The sequence below is a fragment of the Thamnophis sirtalis genome, unplaced genomic scaffold, assembly GCF_051295495.1.
Source record: "Thamnophis sirtalis isolate CommonGarterSnake01/CBP01778 unplaced genomic scaffold, rThaSir2_p1.2 scaffold_8, whole genome shotgun sequence".
Classification (NCBI taxonomy): Eukaryota; Metazoa; Chordata; class Lepidosauria; order Squamata; family Natricidae; genus Thamnophis; species Thamnophis sirtalis.
In genome coordinates, this window is record NW_028261388.1 from 814621 (window position 1) to 828142 (window position 13522).

Here is a 13522-nt window from a genome sequence, read left to right on the forward strand (position 1 = left end):
TTTAGGAAGCCACAGCTGGAATCCTGCAAGTCTGGCTGGGGAATTCTGGGAGTTGGAGTCCACCCATCCTCAAGTGGCCACGGTTGAAAAACGGGGGTTTAAAATTGAGACGATGGCTCTGAATGGGAGGCTCCCCGTTTTCGCCCTTCTTGACGTCTTCTCCTGTCTCTTTTCAGGTTCCAGAAACATGTCCACACCTATCGGATTTTGCCTGATGAAGAGGAGTTTTTGGCCGTCCAGGTGAGGGTTTGCATTTGTCCTCTGTTTCCCCTGCGGTGAACGTCCTGCATCAGGGGTGAAATCCAGCCAGTTCTGACAGGTTCTGGAGAACCGGTAGTGGAAATTTTGAGTAGTTTGGAGAACCGGCAGTGGAAATTTTGAGTAGTTCGGAGAACCAGCGAACGCCACCTCTGCCTGGCCCCAGAGTGGGGAGGGAAGGGGGATTTTGCAGGATCCTTCCCCTGCCACGCCCGTCAAGCCACGCCCACAAAACCTGTAGCAAAAAAAATTGAATCTCACCACTGTCCTGCACCCCTTTCTTGTTTAGAGTAAGCTTTCTCAACCGTGGCAACTTTTAAGACTTGTGGACTTCAACTCCCAGAATTCCATGAAGCGACGCTGGATGGGGAGTCTTGGGAATTGAAGTCCACACACATCTTAAACTTGCTGGTAACCCCTGCTTTAGTCAGGAGTGTGACTCCTTCAAGCCTCCTGCCTTTCCGCATTGCTCATCCGCACACAATAACAGAGTTGGCAGGGACCTGCGAGGTCTTCCAGTCCAACCCCCTGCTCAAGCAGGAGACCATTTCATGGCCCAATCTCTGCTTAAAAACCTGCAGTGATGGATGATTCACCAGGCTTCAAGTTGACTCAGCCTTCCATCCTCCTGAGGTGGGTCAAATGAGGACCCAGATTGTTGGGGGCAAGAGGCTGACTCAGAGAGGGCTGGAAAGCAGTGTAAAGTGGTATATAAGTCTAAGTGCTATTTCTATTCACAATTTCTGGAATCAACTTCTGTTCCACAGATTAATTGTTCTAACTGTTAGGAAATTTTCTCCTCAGTTCTAAGTTGCTTCTCTCCTTGATTAGCTTCCACCCATTGCTTCTTGTTCTGCCCTCAGGTCCTTTGGAAAATAGCTTGACTCCCTCTTCTTTGGGGCAGAACCTGAGATATTGGAAGGCTGCTATCATGTCTCCCCTGGTCCTTCTTTCTATTAAACTGGACATCCCCAGTTCCTGCAACCGTTCTTCCTATGTTTTAGTCTCCAGTCCCCTAATCCTCTTTCTTGCTTTTCTCTGCACTCTTTCTAGAGTCTCCACATCTTTTCTACATCGTGGAGACTAAAACTGGATTCAATATTCCAAGTGTGGCCTTCCCAAGGCCTTATAAAGTGGTATTAATGCTTAATTCTATCCCTCTGTTAATGCAGCCTCAAAGAGCTATTGCTGTCCCCTTTACCAGAGCAGGTTGACAGTGATAAGCAGAGGATAGTTGGCCATGGAGGAATCTCCTAATGTTTTGGAAAAGGCATTTCTGGGCTCTGTATTTTCATGTCGATCAAGATCTTGTGAAGAGCTAATACCACTTTACAAGGCCTTGGTGAGGCCACACTTGGAATACGGCATTCAGTTTTGGTCGCCACGATGTAGAAAAGATGTGGAGACTCTGGAAAGAGTGCAGAGAAGAGCAAGAAAGAGGATTAGGGGACTGGAGGCTGAAACATATGAAGAACGGTTGCAGGAACTGAGGATGTCTAGTTTGATGAAAAGAAGGACCAGGGGAGACATGATAGCAGTCTTCCAATATCTCAGGGGTTGCCACAAAGAAGAGGCAGTCAAACTATTCTCCAAGGCACCTGAGGGTAGAACAAGAAGCAATGGGTGGAAACTAATCAAGGAGAGAAGCAGCTTAAAACTGAGGAGAAATTTCCTGACAGTGAGGACAATTAATCAGGGGAACAGAAGTTGCCTCCAGAAGTTATGAATGCCCCAACACTGGATGTTTTTAAGAAGATGTCGGATAGCCATTTGTCTGAAATGGTATAGGGCAGGGATAGTCAACCTTTTTATACCTACCGCCCACTTTTGTATCTCAGTAGTAAAATTTTCTAACCGCCCATCGGTTCCACAGTAATGGTGATTTATAAAGTAGGGAAGTAACTTTACTTTATAAAATTTATAAAGCAGAGTTACAGCAAACCCCCACTGCCCACCATGAAAGCTGGGACGTCCACTAGTGGGTGGTAGGGACCAGGTTGACTACCACTAGTATAGAGTTTCCTGTCTAGGCAGGGGGTTGGACTAGAAGACCTCCAAGGTCCCTTCCAGCTCTGTTATTTTATTCTATGTCCTGCTTGCCCGCCAGATCCTCCTCTGCCCTCTTCCCCATTCTGAGTTCCGTATGAAAGTTTGCTCCCCCTCCCCTGCTTGGAAATGGCCCAAGGGGAAGAAAAATCGAGGCCTGGGGGCCGCCGGAGAGAGCCATTCCGGGAAATCTGGGTCATGCGCCTCCTTTTCTGCAGGCGGCATCTTCTCGGCTGCTTCTCTTGGGCAGCCTCAGCTGGTGAGAGCCCAGCAGATGCCCACACAGTGCTGATCTTGGGCCGAGGCCAGCCGGACCCATTGACGGGGCAACAGGGGCCCTATTGTGCTCCTGGCCAAGCAGGGATAAGGGAGGAGGCGGGCGAAAGGTGCGCCAGCTGCGGAGAGGAAGACTGTGGGCTGACGGGGCATCCTCAACCGGACGTTGAGTCTGCGTGCCAAGTGGGCAGCCGAGGCAAGGCAGAACGGGCCAGGCGGTGCCCCTGCCAGCTTCATCCTGGCTAAGCCAGAGCCGTCGTTCATCCTTCCCAGAGGCTGAGAAATCCAATAGGTACAGAGAGAGTCCTCCATTTATAAGAGTTCATTTACTGACCATTCGAAATGACAGAGGCACTGAGAAATGTGACCATTTTTCACACAAATAACTCAAACACAACTTTCTCCTCTGGTTTTCCAAGTCGCCCAGCTAGCTTTCATGGCAAACGCAAGACTAGAACTCAGCGTCTCCTGGTGATTGACCCAAAGCTGTTATGGCTAAGGTGGGCCTTGAACTCCTGGCGTCTTGCTTTCTGGCCTGTACATTAACCCCAATCAGGACAGGCCCCCCCAGAGTTCACTATCATAGAGATGGAAGGGACCTTAGAGGTCTTCTAGTCCAGTGTTTCTCAACCTTGTCAACTTGAAGATGTCTGGACTTCAACTCCCAGAATTCTGGGAGTTGAAGTCCAGACATCTTCAAGTTGACAAGGTTGAGAAACACTGTCCTAGACACTTCCCCATCTTCAAGTTGACAAGGTTGAGAAACACTGCTCTAGTCCAACCCGCTGCTGAAACAGGAGAACTTGTACCTTCCTGGACAAATAGCCAACCAGTCTCTTCTTCTTAAAAACCTCCAGTGATGGAGGAGCAGCCACAACTTCTGGTGGCAAGCAGTTCCACGGGTGAATGGTCCTCCCTGTTAGGAAGTTTCTCCTTAGTTCCAGGTTGAATCTCTCCTTGATGAGTTTCCATCTTCTTGCTTCTTCTCCTCCTGCCTTCGGGGGCTTTGGAGAATAGCTTGACCACCCCCCTCCTCTCCTTTGGGGCAGCCCCTCAAATACTGGAAGACTGATCTTATGCCCCTTCCCCCAATCCTGAGAGAGATTGCTTAGCTCTCCCTTCTCCAACCCAGCGCCCCCAAGCTGCCACCCCCAGTCCCCACAGTTCCTGGGTGGGCTCCTGGGGTCCACTCTTGGCAAGAGGCAGGCAGTAGGTCCTCCCCCTGCGGCCGGCTCCAGGGGACACAAGTTCTCCCTTTCTTCCTGCAGACCTCCCAGGGAGTCCCGGTGCGGCGTTTCAAGACGCTGGGCGAGCTGATTTCCCTCTACCTGCAGCCGAACCAGGGCCTGGCCTGCACTCTGCTCTTCCCTGTGGAACGAGAGAAGGAGAAAGAGAATGCGGAGGAGAGGGACTACTCCGGTACCAATCAGCCCTTCCCCTCCCTCCCTTTTTCCTTCCTTCCTTCCTTCCTTCTTTTCTCTGTCCCCATCATCTCCCTCTTTCCCTCCTTCCCTTCCTCATTCTTGCCTTCCATTTTTCTTTTCTCTGTCCCATCTCCCTCCTTCCTTCCTTTCCTTTTTTTCTCTGTCCCAATCTCCCTCTCCCCTCTTTCCTTTTCTTCCTTCCTTCCTCCCTTCTTCCCTTCTCCTCCTTCCTTCCCTCCTTCTTTTCTCTGTCCCCATCATCTCCCTTCCTTCATTTCCTCCTTCCTTCCTTCCTTCCTTCCTTCCTTTCCTCCCTCCTCCTCCTTCGTTCCTTCCTCCCTTCTTTTCTCTGTCCGCATCATCTCCCTCCCTCTTCCCTCCTTCCCTTCCTTCTTCCTGCCTTCCTTTTTTTCTTTTCTCTGTCCCATCTCCCTCCCTCCTTCCTTCCTTTTCTTCCTTCCTTTCCTTCACTCCCTTCCTCCCCTCCTCCTTCCTTCCCTCCTTCTTTTCTCTGTCCCCATCATCTCCCTCCCTCCTTACTTCTTTTCCTCCCTCTTCCTCCTTCCTTCCTTCCTCTGTCCCCATCATCTCCCTCTTCCCTCCTTCCCTTCCTCATTCCTGCCTTCCTTTTTTCTTTTCTCTGTCCCATTTCTCTACCTCCTTCCTTCCTTTCCTTCTTTTCTCTGTCCCCATCATCTCCCTCCCTCTTCCCTCCCTCCCTTCCTCATTCCTTCCTGCCTTCCTTTTTTCTTTTCTCTGCCCCATTTCCCTCCTTCCTTCCTTTCCTCCGTCCTCCTTCCTTCTTTCCTTTTTTTCTCTGTCCCCATCATCTCCTTCCTTCCTTCCTTCTTTTCTCTGTCCCCATCACCCTCCCCCCTCCTTCCTTTTCTTCCTTCCTTTCCTTCCCTCCCTTCCTCCCTTCTCCTCCTTCCTTCCTTCCTTCCTTCCTTCCTTCCTTATTTTGTCCCTTCCCTTTCTTTCCTCCCTTTGCCTCCTTCTTCCTCTTCTCTCTGCTATTCCTCCTTGTTCTGGGGAGGCCGTCTCAGTGGATCTTCTCCTTTGCAGATGGGGAGGACGAGAAGCCCCCCTTGCCCCCCCGCTCGGGCTCCACCAGCATTCCTGGGGGCAGCAGCACTTCCATCTTGATGACAAACACCCCTGCAGTGCAGGACAGAGCCCTCGAGAGGTAAGGCGGGTTCCACACTAGAAGGGCAGGGAGAAGAACAGCCCCCCCCCCACATCTCAACCCACAGATGGCCCCACTCCCCCACCATCTAGGCCAGGGGTCTTCAAACCTGGCCACTTTAAGACTTGTGGACTTCAACTCCCAGAATTCTCCAGCGGAGAATTCTGGGAGTTGAAGTCCACAAGTCTTAAAGTGGCCAGGTTTGAAGACCCCCAATCTAGGCTAAGACCCACCGATCTCCAGAATCGATGACTTTCCTTATCATAAGATCACTGCGAGAATTTTGCTCACCTGACCCTGGGGATCCTGCAGTGGTTGTAAGTGCGAGGAACGATTGTAGGTCACTTTCTTCCCCATCCCGAAATGGTTGTAAGTTGAGGACTTCCTGCATTCACCCAAGATAGCTTGGCTTCCCCCCACCCCCTCAAGAAACCCTGGCAAGAAAACCACCCTTCCTGCCCCAGAAAACGGACGATGCTCTGAAACGTGGTCTTTTTTTTTTCTGGGTCTTTCAGCCCCACCAATGGACTCAGCACCATTTCCCACGAATACCTGAAAGGCAGCTACTCCCTGGACTTGGAGGCCGTGAAGGGAGGGGCCAGCAACCTGCCCCACCTCAACAAAACGCTCGTCACGTCCTGCAGACGCTTGCACAGGTGAGGCCATCGACACAAGACCACGATTGTTGGCCGAGCAGGGACAAAAAGAGCAAGAAACGATCGGAGCCTGGGAAAGGGGCCCTTTGTCAGTTAATAAGAATGTCGGCCTGTCAGATACAGGTAATCCACCAGTTACGACCACAGATGAGCCCAAAATGTGAAGTATTCCTTAAATGAGTTTTCCCCATGTTATGGCCTTTCTTGCCACAGTGGTTAAGTGAATCACTGCAGTTCTTAAGTTAGTAACCTGTTGTGACTCAGCAGAAGTTTGCTGTGAGTTGAGTCGGGATGCAGCTGGGAGTAACAATGCAGCTGGGGCTTGTTAGTGTGGTCTTCTGGAGATAAAAGGACGGATGGTGCCACACCCTGGTTGCAGAAGTCAACGTTCATCGTTCGTTCATGGTTCATGGTTCATCGGTCGTGGTTTGTTTGTGAGAGGCACTTGGATAAGTGGTTTGCTTTCTGTAACCCTGATTCAAAGAGACACTTGGAGAAGTGATTTGCTTTCTTTCTGTACACCTGGTTTTGCCGTAAGAGATCTTTGTTTTTGCATTCTGTTATCTTCTTGCCAGAGACTTTATTTATGTTTATTTTTGGGCTCGCAGCCAGTCTGAGACGAGGACTGATAAAGTTAGTTCCTTTTAAGTCTGTCTGCCTGTCGTCTTTGAACGAGCGAAGGAGGAGGGACAGAACAGTAACCCGGTTGTTAAGTGAATCTGGCTTCCTCATGGACTTTGCTTCTCCGGGACACTGCGACCGTCATAAATATGAGGCAGTTGCCAAGCTTCCAAATTTTGATTAGATGACCACAGGGATGCTGCAGTGGTCATAAGGGTGAAGAACAGTCATAAGGGACTCTTTCCCCCCCCGTGCCATTATAACTTCAAATGGCCACTGAATGAATTGCTTATAATAGCAATAGCAATAGCAGTTAGACTTATATACCGCTTCATAGGGCTTTCAGCCCTCTCTAAACGGTTTACAGAGTCAGCATATATCGCCCCCAACAACAATCCGGGTCCTCATTTCACCCACCTCGGAAGGATGGAAGGCTGAGTCAACCTTGAGCCGGTGAGATTTGAACCGCCGAACTGCAGAACTAGCAGTCAGCTGAAGTGGCCTGCAGTGCTGCACTCTACCCACTGCGCCACCTCGGCTCTTATAAGTTGACTATCCTTTATGGTGACTTTACTCCAGAGTCTCAGTTTTGGAGCCAAAGATACCGTGGGAGAAGGAAGCAATAATTAAGAACTTCAAGGCCCTCCCAGAACACCCTAATCCACAACTAAAGCTACCTGTCACTTGGAACTATCGGGATACAACCTGTAGAGCAGCCCAAAGGGCCTCTGGTGGAAAGAGAGAGAGAGAGAGAGGGAGATGTTCCTTCAACATCAACCAATCTAGAATGAAGGAGAAATTTCCTGACAATGAGAACAATTAACCAGTGGAACAGTTTCCCTCCAGAAGTTGTGGCTGCCCCATCACTGGAGGTTCCAAGGAGAATTTGGACAGCCATTTGTCCGGAATGGTATAGCGTCTCCTTCTTGAGCAGGGGGTTGGACTAGATGACCTCTGAAGGACCTTCAAACTCTGTTATTCTATTAAATTATCAGTGGAACAACTTGCCTTCAGAGGTTGTGGGCGCTCCATCGCTAGAGGTTTTTTAAGAAGAGATTGGATAAACATCTGCCTGAAATGTTTTGGGGTCTCCTGCTCGAGCAAGGGGCTGGTCCAGAAGACCTCCGAGATCCTTCCAAGCTCTCTAATTCTATTATTCCCTGATGATGAGCTTCAGCACGAGGCCAGGAGCTTGGAGGAATAGACCTTTGGCCCCAGTGACCGACTCCGATTGGCTCCTATAAACAAGGGCTCTCCAACCTTGGCAACTTTAAGCCTGGCCGACTTCAACTCCCAGAATTCCCAGCTGGCTAGGGAATTCTGGGAGTTGAAGTCTGCCTGGCTCAAAGTTGCCAAGGTTGGAGACACCTGACTTAGATGATCCTTCTGGTCTTTCCAACTCTATCATTCGTGGCTGGGGAATTCTGGGAGTTGAAGTCCTCCAGGCTCAAAGTTGCCAAGGTTGGAGACCCCTGCTATAGACCAATGTTTCTCAACCTTGTCAACTTGAAGATGTCCGGACTTCAACTCCCAGAATCCCCCAGCCAGCGAATGCTGGCTGGGGAATTCTGGGAGTTAAAGTCCGGACATCTTCAAGTTGACAAGGTTGAGAAACACTGTCCTAACCACTGCTGGGGGATTCTGGGAGTTGAAGTCCGGACATCTTCAAGTTGCCAAGGTTGAGAAACACTGCTATAGACCATACTCTCCGGAGAGGGGGGCAAGAAGAGCTGAACTCGTTCACGGCACATGGTGGATCCCTGAAACCGGAAACGGTGATTCTTTCCGCCTCCGAGAACGGGACTTCTCTGTCGACTCACTTCAGAGATCTTGAGCTGCTGGTGTCCAGCCCAAAATAATTTATTTGGCTGCACGAATGATTTCTAAAGCTACACTGGCATTTGCTCACGCACCGCAATGAGGACTGAACGGTATATTTTAATACCGCCTTGCCTTTTTTGCTTCGGTATGCCTTCCGGTTAGAAATCCGGGTGTCGCATTTCAGAGCAATTATCTCAGTGGTGGGAGAGGAAATTACAGGCTGTCTCGCTCTTCTGACAAGCCTTTGCAGGAGAGATCCCCTGGCAGCTGAGCCCGGTTCTTCTTGAAAGACACCGATGAAGGATTTCCTCTTTATATGGAGCCAGGATCTTCAAACTTGGAGACTTTAAGGCTTGTGAAAGTCAACAGAACAGGCAGGCAGGGGATGCTACGAGACCCCCCTCCCTTAAGGAGGTCCATCTGGTGGGACCGAGAAGAATAGAATAGAATAACAGTTGGAAGGGACCTTGGAGGTCTTCTAGTCCAGCCCCCTGCCTAGGCAGGAAACCCTGCACCACTTCAGACAAATAGCTATCCAACATCTTCTTAAAGACTTCCAATGTTGAGGCATTCACAACCTCTGGAGGCAACTTCTGTTCCACTGATTCATTGTTCTCACTGTCAGGAAATTCCTCCTCAGTTCTAAGTTGCTTCTCTCCTTGATTAGTTTCCACCCATTGCTTCTTGTCCTGCCCTCAGGTGCTTTGGAGAAGAGGTTGACCCTGCTCTTCTTTGGGGCAACCCCAAGAACCTTCTCTGTAGTGGCTCCCTCGCTGTTATTTGAAGGACCATCTCTTCCTAGGCATATCTACCGTCCCACCAAAGTGGGAGAGGGGCAGGAGAAGTGAGGGGTCCCCTCCCTTAAGGAAGCCCATCTTGTGGGACCTAGAAGAAGAGCCTTCCACACGGTGGCTCCCTCGCTGGGGAACATCATCCCTGCTGTGGAGATAAAAGTGGCCCACGCCTTCACCTTCTTTCAAAGAGGCCCTGAAGACATGAATTTGCCAGCGGGCTTGGAGACCTCAGAGAGATACGGAGCCCGTCAAGGGGTTGGTGGGATTGCTGTCGCCAGAAGGATGGGGGGCTTATGGGGGTTTTGTGTTTGGGGGTCCTACTTCTGTAAGCCAACCAGCGTCCCCATGAGTGAGTTGGGCAGCCATATACATGTCCAGAAGATAGTCCTGCCTTGGAATCCAGCCTGGGAGTCTGCGGGCAACAGGAGGCTGACTCCTCCGTGTCTTTTCTCCTCCCAGCGAGGTGGACAAAGTCTTAGCAGGCCTGGAGATCTTGTCCAAGGTGTTTGACCAGCAGAGCTCCCCGATGGTGTCTCGGATCCTCCAGCAGGTAAATGTCGCTCGTGTGAGATGAAAGGGCCACCCAGGGGTCTGAAGGAAGGGAGACGTTTCCCAGGTCTGGGTCAATGCATGGCGCTTCTAGAACCGAGGGGTCAGCCTTCCATGTGCTCTGGTCCTTGGTTTCTGGAGGTCTCTTGGCCAAAATTTCCTTCCCTCCCCAGGGCAGGTTGGAGAAACTATTGTGTTGGGTGGAGATTGTAGGCCAAGGATTGTCAACCTTGACGACTTTAAGACCTGTGGACTTCAACTCCCAGAGTTCCTCAGCCAGGAAATTCTAAGAGTTGAAGTCCACATTTCTTAAAGTGGCCAAGGTTGAGAAATATGGGTGTAGGCTACGAAGCAACAGAACAGCTGGCCTTCTGGAGTTATGGACGCTCCATCTCTGGAGGTTTCACCTGAAGGTCAGGCAGATGTTTCTATGGGGGGGTGATCTGAGGTTATCTTGCCTTACCAAATGGGTAGATTAGAACAGTGTTTCTCAACCTTGGCAACTTGAAGATGTCTGGACTTCAACTCCCAGAATTCCCCAGCCAGCGAATGCTGGCTGGGGAATTCTGGGAGTTGAAGTCCAGACATCTTCAAGTTGCCAAGGTTGAGAAACACTGGATTAGAAGACCACTAAGGAATCTCCCGTCCATAGATTCTGGGGTTCCATGAGGTGTCCTCCTAGGCGACACTACCCAAATATATCTTCGTCTGGAGTTGGGTTTGGGGTGAGTCTCCTGGTGGAAGGGAAGAGGTGAACATTGTCACGTGGCCAGTCTTTCAGCTCACTCGAAGTGGGTTTTTTGTAAGCAATGCCGGGATTATTTGAAGTCTTCTGCTACCATGGTTGGGCCCTTAGTACGTTTTTGTCTTTATTTCATTGTCGGCTGGTGGAAAGACTACAGGAACCATCAGCCAATGAGATGGGGGCTGGTGGGTTTTTTTTTAATTACTGCGGTCTCCCCACTCTCGAATGAAAGGGACAAGCAACCTGTATGGGTTGGGGGTCAGTAATCTTGACTCCTCCCACGTCCCACCAGCAAACAATCCTGGGCAGGAGTCTCTCCCCTCCAAGAGGGTCCCTTCCAACCCTATTATCCTGTTATTCCTCACGGCTGCCATTGAGGAGCTGAGGGACTTTGGAAGGTGATCTGAAATATTTAGACCCAGTTCGATTCTGATATCCGAGTAACCACTCTTGAACCTTTGGCTCTTCAAAACTCCATCTTGTTTACTTCCAGACTGCCGGGCAGACAGGAGAGCAGGAGTTGGACAGTTTGGTCCTGAAGCTGTCCATCTTGAAGGACTTCCTCTCCAATATTGAGAAGAAGGTGAGTCTTCTCCTAGCCTCATCTCTCTTGGGCTGAGGAGCATCCAAGGGTCTCTTCGGGCAGCTTTCCTGACCCCCCCAACAATGCTCTCCCCCACCCCCAACGAACTCAGCAGGATCTGCTCTCAAAGTTCTTCAGAACTTTCTCTAATTGGTACCATCCATTGAGCTTAAATTCCCTAATGTGGGTAGCCCTGTATTTGTTTAACGTCCGTTTGAAATTACAATGGAACTGTGACTTATGACTGGTTTTCACACAACCTACAGCCATGCAAGGAAAAATGGGTTGCGTGGCAACTGGCATACATTGATGGGAGTTGCAGTGTCCCGGGGTCACGTGATCCCCTCTTGCGACCTTTCCCGCTGGCTTTCCTGCTTAACAACCACCTTGCTTATCAACGTAACCTCTGGTCCCAATAGCAATAGCAGTTAGACTTATATACCACTTCATAGGGCTTTCAGCCCTCTCTAAGCGGTTTACAGAGTCAGCGTATTGCCCCCAACAACAATCCGGGTCCTCATTTCACCCACCTCAGAAGGATGGAAGGCTGAGTCAACCTTGAGCCGGTGAGATTAGAACCGCCGAACTGCAGATAACAGTCAGCTAAAGTGGCCTGCAGTGCTGCACCCTAACCACTGCGCCACCTCGGCTCCAATTATGGTCATAAGTCCAGGACTAGCTGTTTGTAAGAGAAAGTTTTAACCTGAGTGGTTAGACCAGCCATGTGCCCTGTTGGGGTGCTTTCTACAAATTGGACTCTCAAGTCCACCATCCACAGCCAGCTTCTGGGCAGGTACCAAATTGGGGAAGGTCAAAAGAGATTTCCAAGTCCCAAGCGATGGTGGGCAGGAGAAAGAATTATCCCTTCCTACGAGGAAGCTGAAAAGCAGCAGACGGGACATTTGAAAAGACAGCAGGAACTTCAAACTCTGGAATTCCTTGGAAAAGAATTAGGAGGGGTGGGAAAAGTGGGGAACAGTGGTGGGATTCAGCCAGTCCGCATCACTTTGGGAGAACCAGTTATTAAGTTTCTGAGCAGTTTGGCGAACTGGTTGCTGGAAGAAATCACTAGGCCAGAGAATTGGTTGTTAAATTATTTGAATCCCACCACTGGGGCCAAGTACTGACGGATGAAGGGAGGGAGGGAGGTGATGGATTGAGGAGGCGGGTGTGAAGGCTGTGTGTTGAATTGCTGTTGTGTCTCTTGTAGGCCCTCAAAGCTCTCCAGGACATGAGCGCCACTGCTCTGCCTGGGCAAGCCCAGCCGTGTTTCCGCAAACTGAAGAGCATCCCGGTTCAAACATTCGAGGTGAGGGATGGGTGCGAATCTGGTTTTGTTAAACCCTGAAAAATACTGGGCAATATTTAAACATGATTTCTTGAGGAACCCAAAGGCTGGATTGGAATGGAATGGAATGGATTGGATTGGATTGGATTGGATTGGATTGGATTGGAATGGAAAGGATTGGAATGGATTGGAGTGGATTGGATTGGATTGGAATGGAAAGGATTGGAATGGAAAGTTTGTAGTTTTGTAGTTTATTATGATTTATAGGCCGCCCTTTTCCCTGAGGGGACTCAGGGCGGCTTACAATACATGGGAAGGGGGATCGGAAAGGATTGGAATGCAATGGATTGGATTGGAATGGAATGGAATGGAATGGAATGGATTGGATTGGAGTGGAGTGGAATGGATTGGAAAGGATTGGAATGGAATGGAATGGAATGGATTGGAATGGAATGGAATGGAATGGAAAGGATTGGAATGGAAAGGATCGGAAAGGATTGGAATGCAATAGATTGGATTAGAATGGAATGGAATGGATTAGAATGGAATGGATTGGATTGGATTGGAATGGAATGGAAAGGATTGGAATGGAAAGGATCGGAAAGGATTGGAATGCAATAGATTGGATTGGATTGGATTGGAATGGAATGGAATACTTTATTTGACCAAGTGTGATTAGACACCAAAGGAATTTGTCTCCGGTGCAAAAGCTCTCAGTGCAAAGCCAAAGAATGATAATCATCATCATCATAATACCCCCAATATGAGGCATATGATAGCCGTATGTCATCTGGATGGAAATTAAGATTCCTTTTATGGAGCCTGAGATGGAGGATAAACTTAAACGTCTACAGAGATTATTCTCCGTCCTCCAGATCCTGGTTGTCCCAGAGGTGGTTTTCCAAGAGGCAACTGCAATTCGCAATTTAATGGGTTTCTATGCCGCCCAATCCCGGGGGACTCCGGGCGGCTTACAAATACGAAATGAAAATAAAATACACACAGGGGGAGAATACAAACAATACGAACAATTTAAAAAAAACACAACATACATTCAGTTTAACTGGGGGTTGAACCTGATTTGAAAATCAGCAACCCCAGGCCTGCCGGAACAGCCAGGTTTTGGTGGCTTTTTGGAAGGCTGCGAGGGTGGGGAGGGTCCGGATCTCTGCTGGTAGCTCGTTCCACAGAGCCGGAGCAGCTACAGAGAAGGCTCTTCCCCCGAGTGGTCGCCAGTCGGCATTGACCGGTTGACAGCACCCGGAGGAGGCCCAG

At 49.7% G+C, this 13522-nt stretch overlaps 1 protein-coding gene across 2 annotated transcripts in view; it reads left to right on the forward strand.

Moving 5' to 3' along the window:
- INPPL1 (inositol polyphosphate phosphatase like 1) overlaps positions 1-13522 on the forward strand; it is a 68463-nt gene that overhangs the window by 24539 nt on the left and 30402 nt on the right. The window contains exons 2-8 of one of the 2 annotated variants that reach the window (XM_087720918.1): positions 177-240; positions 3849-3999; positions 5070-5190; positions 5706-5846; positions 9542-9632; positions 10870-10959; positions 12170-12268. In XM_087720918.1, the coding sequence (XP_087577044.1) occupies positions 177-240; positions 3849-3999; positions 5070-5190; positions 5706-5846; positions 9542-9632; positions 10870-10959; positions 12170-12268 (757 nt within the window). The remainder of the gene's footprint in view (positions 1-176; positions 241-3848; positions 4000-5069; positions 5191-5705; positions 5847-9541; positions 9633-10869; positions 10960-12169; positions 12269-13522) is intronic. The other variant, XM_087720919.1, reaches the window with a different exon arrangement.